The following is a 6,713-nucleotide window of genomic DNA, read 5'->3' as shown; positions in this document are numbered from 1 at the left end:
TGAATTGAATTGAATTGAATTGAATTGAAGCAAAGCAAAGCAAAGCGGCCACTGAAGGAGCTGAAAATGGAGCCCAAAGCTGCCATTTGAGGGCTGATGAGATCTGGGACAGATATGGAGATTTCTAGGAGACTGAGTCTTATCTGGGCTGAAATAAAGAACAAGGTAAGCCTAGGTTTAAAGGTGATCAAAATTAGTTTAAAAAAAGCTTGGAGAGCTCGTTACCACTGAAGGTTAACACTCTGGGGTCAAAGGACTGGCAGCAGACTCCTCTTAACCTTTGCCAGCTGTGCTCCCTGGTGCCATCTGGTGGAGAACTAAAAGAACTGATGAGAGTCCCAACAAGTATACCTGAGAAGCGGAATCAAAACTGCCAAGGCAGCCTAAAAAACAGGCATTTAGCTAGAGGGGCATCGGGGCGTCTTTTTGACACCCTGATCTGATTTGCGACTAGGGTTGGGTACTGAAACTCAGTTCCGGTATGGCACCGGGGTGAACATCAACGGTAGTACACAGACCGAAACACAACTCTAACTTCGGTGCCTTATTTCGGTTCCTCAAAGAAGGCTGTTAATTTGCGCCCTCTGGTTCACTGTTAACAGTGACAGCCTGGGCACACAATCTCCACAGACCCTCTTGTACGCGGTTCGATTTGGCTCGGTCTCGGCCCAATGTGCCTCTCCAAGCGCGCTCTACAGCCGCGCTGTCTCAGAACCTTCTCTCTTGAGTGGTTCAGGTAGAAGCGAGTACAGCACGCTTATGATTTTGACGTCAGCAGAATTCTGCCCATGGATTAACTCTTGAATTGACTGACAGCAAATTTCCTCCAGGAGAGAGCTGCATTTGTTTAGGAATACAAGCACGCTACAGCCGACGTCGGGCACGGTCTATGTTAGCTGCAACCTATGAATTGAGACACAGCCATAGACAGAGGTAGGGCATATATGCACCAGCACCACCAGACTCTCTGACCACCAACAGCAGGCAATGTGGGTGAAGTGTCTTGCCAAAGTACAAAACAACTGAGAGAGCTGGAGCAAGGGATCYAATRYGTGARTTTGCGGGTCTGGGACGACTACCCTAACCACTCCACCACAGCCGGCCCAATTGAACTTTAAACCTTAAACRTTTAAATAAAAACTAAAAATAAGTTTAGCAGATTTTTCACTGTAGAAAAAGACATTTTAGGCAGAAATGGGCGTGGCTTATACCATGTGACTCAGTGGTGTCATGGAATTATGTTGCTATAAATCAAAAAAGTTGTGAATTATGGTTTGGAAGCCAGAGGACCAAATGCAAAGACATTGATTATAGCACCCCCTGTAGGTTGACATGTCTGATTATTTTTCTCCTCTGAACTGTTACATTTTTTTAACTACCATGTTACAATTTTTTCTGTAGTCCCTGGGGTTTGGACTGCAGTACGAGTTTTTCTGATGAAAATAAAAAAATTATATTAAAAACCAGAACAGATACAGTTGGGTTCCATGCTCCACTGGATGGATGGAAACGCTGCTGCTTTGCAGCTGTTTTCCCCTTCTCGGCTGGCTTGGACTCCCAATAATAACAACAATAATAACTAGAGTGGTAACATAATGGCCCCCGCAMGCACCAATGTATCAGAACTCAGAGGTCTCAATTCCTACCAAATTTCATGCTGCTAGGTGCATCCCAAATTTTTATTGCTTTAGGTGTGGATCTTTGGGGGTGGGTACTCACTGGTGGACCCAATGATAGCCCCTCATCAGAGTTAAACCAAAAACATCAAATTAAAAAATAAATAAATAAAATAAAATTAATCTGAAACACCTATGTTGAAAACTTTTTGAGTTATAAGCATTTTTGTATGTCCAGACACGCCCTCTTCAAATCGAGTTTTTTCCAACTAAGACTTATTGCTACTGTAAGGTGAAGCCATACCTCTCAAACAAAGGCATTGAGAAAGTGATTCATGCTCTCATTACATCTCATTTGGATTATTGTAATTCTTTGTTGGTTTAGATCAACCTTCTCTGCATCGATTACAAGTTGTCCAGAACGCAGCAGCTCGTCTTTTAACAGGAACTAAAAAATACGAACACATATCCCTGGTTCTGGCTTCTCTCCATTGGCTTCCTGTTCATTTTAGGATCAGTTTTAAGATTTTATTGCTTACTTTTAAAGCTTTAAAAGGTCTGGCCCCATCCTACCTGTGTGATCTCATTAACATCCACASTTCAGTTAGAGCACTTCGATCATCCAACCAGTTCCTCTTAGATGGTCCTGGATCCAGACTAAAGTTTAGAGGTGATCGGGTCTTTGCAGTTTCCGCACCAAACCTTTGGAATGATTCACCTCTTAGCATACGGACTGCTGAGACTGTTGAGACTTTTAAATCTCTGCTTAAAACTCATTTTTACTCCCTGGCCTTTCATTCTGGTAGAGTTTGATATTATTTTAAAGATAAAGTTTTTAATGTTTTTTTTGTATTTGAAATTGATTTTATTGTCTACATTTATGTGTTGCTCTGTTGTTTTATTCATTTGGCTGAATTGTGAAGCACTTTGGCCAACTTTTGTTGTTTTTTATGTGCTATATAAATAAAGTGACATTGACATTTCAGATGACATGGGCTGGGAAAGGGTATTTATTTATAAAAATTAAATAAATAAGTGAATAAAAATGCAAAAAAATACAATACTTTTAGACACTTGTTTTATTCTGGTTGTCTTTACTTAGAGGTACTATTTGAAGTTTGTGTTGTTTGAAGTTTTTTTTAACTATTATGTTTTTTCAAAAACATTTTAATATTTGAATGGTTTTACTAAACTTAAATAAGTAGGGGGAATTAAAATGAGCACAAAGCAAAGATAAAACTGGTGAGGTCTCCAAATTTTGGGGATGGGCTTGCACTTTTAAGCCACCCTCACGCGTTGCTSCCCTGGTGATTGACAGGTGCTGTTCCACAGAGGAACGACGAGCTGAAGCCACAGCACCACACATCTCTCTGCTGGACTGAGAGACAGTCAGACATTTACTGTAGCCTATATGTGGGTCTAGCAGGAACAATTTGTGTCTGCTGTTAARAATCTGTAGATAAGAAGTCCTCTCTGCAGCAGATCAGCTGAAGGTTCATTATCGTGGTTCTGCAAAACAAGGGCCGAGCATGGCAGAACCTCTTCTACGCYAAATCGACTCACCGATTATGCACCGGGAGAACTCTGCTGAATAGTATAATCAAATCTGCTGTGATGGTAAGCATGCTATGTGTGTACTGTCTCTTTCAGAACAAGAAACATTCCAGTTTGCRCAGGCGACAGTAAAGGCAGAGGCTTGGCTTAAAACGAAGGAGCCACTGATCTTGCCCAAGCGAGAGGGAGAAGAGGCCCATGCCCAAACTGATGAGGTTGAGCAGCTCATACTTCGCCATGAAGCCTTTCGCAAAGCTGCTGTAACGTGGAAAGAACGCTTCAGCTCCCTTCGCCAGCTTTCCGCAGTAAGCTTTAATGGAAACAAATGTTCAATCGGTGTGATGGAGTCACGATTGAATGCTGCTTTAGAAAAAAAATGTGACCATGGAATGTTGTTTGCTTAGCAGACATCTGCGAATGCCACCATTCACATAATGTTTAGCTTAAGTCAGACTTGTGAAAAATGCATGTGGGATAGCCTCGATTTGCTTTTCCTGTAATTCTTATTATTTAAAGGGACAAACTGTGTTCTTTAATTATCTAATTTGTTATATTACTACTATATCGGACCATCGCCTCYTAGAAATTTTATTTTGATTTATGTTGATCTACAAATGTTTATAACTGTTTTTATAGGCTGAGAAGAAACAAGAGGAGGATAAAAAGACAACTCCACTCTCTAGTCAAAGAATGTTCCCATTATCTTGTCTGACTCCCAGTGTTCCCTCCAGCAGTGCTACCACCTCTTTCCTGAGGCAGTCTATACCAGTTCATAAAGAACCCAAGTCTGTAAAAGCCAGTTTGGATTTGGGTGCCTGCTCAACTCAGCATTTATCTTCATCACTAGCTAGCTATAACACAGTTTTAAATGGATCAGGCTATCACGGACTGGATCAACAGGCCACAGGGAAGTTGAAAAACACCACATACCTTGGAATGAACCGACAGACCACTGGAGCTGGAAATGACTCTGGTTTCTCTGTATCCCAGAGTGGTGGAGCAGACATATCTACTTACCATGGAATAAATCATCAAACTGCTGGWAGTGCAGAGAGCTCTGGATACTATGGAGTGACCACAGGATTTGCAGGTGGTATGCAAAACCATCTAGCTGGTGGCAAGTTAGGAAGTTCAGGTAACATTGCTCAACAGCCAAGCGGTGGCGGTCTGGGAAGTCCTGGCTTTCTGCCTCAACAAAATATGGGTAGTTCTGGTTATTTGGCACAACCACAAAGTTTGGGAAGTTCGGGACATGTGGGACAGCACCCTAATATGGGAAGCGCTGGGTATTTGGCGCAACAGCCTTACATGGGAAGTTCTGGGTATCTGGCACAACAACCTAACATGGGAAGCTCTGGGTATTTGGCACAACAGCCTAATATGGGAAGTTCTGGGTATTTGGCACAACAGCCTAATATGGGGAGCTCTGGATACCTGGCACAAAATTATCAGGGTAGTGGTGGATTAGGAAGTTCAAGCTATTTGGCACAAAATCATTACAGCAGTGGAAGTCTGGGCAGCTCTGGTTACTTGGTGCAGAGTGGAGGTATCATGGACCCTAAAATGGCATATGCATGGCAGCACTTGAAAGCTGACTTCATGCAACCTAGGATTAATCATATACACAAAGCTATAAACCCTCTTCTAGAAGCCAGCAGACTGCAGCGAGAACAGTTTGGGGATATCCCAATGGCAGACATGATGGGGCCAGAGTCAGGACTGGAACTTCTTCATGGCCGTCTCCAGAGGGATCCTCGTGGCAGTCGCTCTGATCCGCAGATGGACCATTTGAGACGAGAGCGAGAATACAAACTGGGAAGACAGACCTCCAGTGAACAGGAAATCCAAGCCAGGCTGAATGAGCTGCCGCTGATAGTGCGGCAGGAGCGTTACCGAAGGCGCTTGGAGAGGCAGTCATCCAGTGAACAAGAGGGGAGCAACAAGCAGAGGTTACAAAGACAGGACTCAAGTGACCTGGAGGGCTCTGTAAAGGATGGCTCTGARAAACGTGCAGGGTATGTCAAGTATTACTGCTGATTGTCCAAAAATATTTAGTTTTGAAACTAAGTCTACTGAGCACCGTAGCATTTTTTTAAAGGTTCAATAACGGTGTTAGCTGTTTGGGTGACTTACTTTTGTTGTCCCTACAGGGAGAAGAGATCCACCATGGCAGAGATTGTAGAACAGGTCCAGGAGAGAGAGGCAGCACATGTGAGACACATACATTATCTCCCTGTGATGTTCATGTGTCATCACTGATTAATCGAACATTTRCTTTTGTCTTAATTGACCTTGTTAGGCACGTGGGGAGCCTTATCGACCTCCTAGCAGTCTCTCAGCACCCGTGACTCGTTCTGATGGACGACCTCGTGCTCGAGATCGTCCTAAACCAAGGAGGCGTCCCCGTCCAAAAGAGTCTGAAGGAACTCGACGTTCTCGCTCAGCCCCAGCTACTGGAGCCCCAACAACGCCCCAGCCACCTTCTCACACTGCTCAAAATGAAGGCTTCCTCTACCGCAAAAAAGCCACCAGCACTGACCTTGAAGCTCAACAGAGGAGCCCTAACAGGTACATCTATCTGACAGAGCAAAACTGTACAAACTTTTCAAATTATTTTGTTTCACTTCAAGAATCATCTGTATTTAAATCAGGCTTGAAAACCTTTAGATAATTTTCATAAACTAAGGCTAAATACGTTTTAGTGTTACACCTACCATCGTCTTTTGGCTCACAATTCAAAGTCACAAGGACTGATAGAGAAAATATTCCATAACACAGTGTATTACCCCTTGAACAAACAAATACATAATCAGTTATTTTATGTAACTTACACAATAATAATTAGAACGACCTACAGTGGGGGAAATAAGTATTTGATCCCTTACTGATTTTGCAAGTTTGCCCACTTACAAAGATGCAAACAGTCTATAACTTTAAGGGTAGGTTAATTTTAACAGTGAGAACAGACACAAACATGAGAGGAGGGAGGGAAGAAGTCGAGGAAAAGCAGGGAGGGAGCTGTGTGAGCGTGTGTTATTTGAGTGAACGGTTCAAATTATTGTTTGTTCGTATTGATATCTGCTCTCAAATCAYTGTTACCGCGTGTGCAAGCCGATGGCACAAGTGTCACACCACAGTTAGAAGCAGCACACTTACGCATTTGACATCAGCCGGATAAAAAAAAAGATGCTGCCAGTAGATCAGCAGCTGGTTCAATCCTTTTGAGCATCACCTGATGTTCACATGTTTTTATTCTAGAACCACCGTTAACAGAAAAATAAAGGTTTTCCCAACAACACTGCTAGTTGAGTGAAAAACAAACACAATCCAGCCATAATTACTGTTGTTTATATACTTATATGAGCTTTGAGAGGGTAGAGGGAGAAATTATAATAATTTATGACACGCTGCATTTTCAACCACCAGCCTGCTGTCTCACGCTGTATTGAAGCTACACACGTCACGGTTTGAATTCATGCTCTTATTTTGAAGTGAACACGGTTTCCTTTACTTTGTCCTTTACATGTGGGCARGTGTGCTTTA

General features: G+C 42.6%; 1 protein-coding gene across 1 annotated transcript in view; it reads left to right on the top strand.

Moving 5' to 3' along the window:
- LOC106511375 (spectrin beta chain, non-erythrocytic 4) overlaps positions 1-5,738 on the top strand; it is a gene marked incomplete at both ends in the record, with an annotated part of 10,955 nt that extends 5,217 nt beyond the window's left edge. The window contains 4 exon segments of the mRNA XM_014000131.1: positions 3,267-3,475; positions 3,807-5,185; positions 5,321-5,381; positions 5,470-5,738. Of these exon segments, the coding sequence (XP_013855585.1) occupies positions 3,267-3,475; positions 3,807-5,185; positions 5,321-5,381; positions 5,470-5,738 (1,918 nt within the window).
- Positions 5,739-6,713: the final 975 nt, after the last annotated feature.

The sequence above is a fragment of the Austrofundulus limnaeus genome, unplaced genomic scaffold (genome assembly GCF_001266775.1).
Source record: "Austrofundulus limnaeus strain Quisiro unplaced genomic scaffold, Austrofundulus_limnaeus-1.0 Scaffold2727, whole genome shotgun sequence".
Classification (NCBI taxonomy): Eukaryota; Metazoa; Chordata; class Actinopteri; order Cyprinodontiformes; family Rivulidae; genus Austrofundulus; species Austrofundulus limnaeus.
The sequence above is the reverse complement of the archived record's forward strand: the minus strand, read 5'-3'. Positions and strand labels throughout refer to the sequence as shown.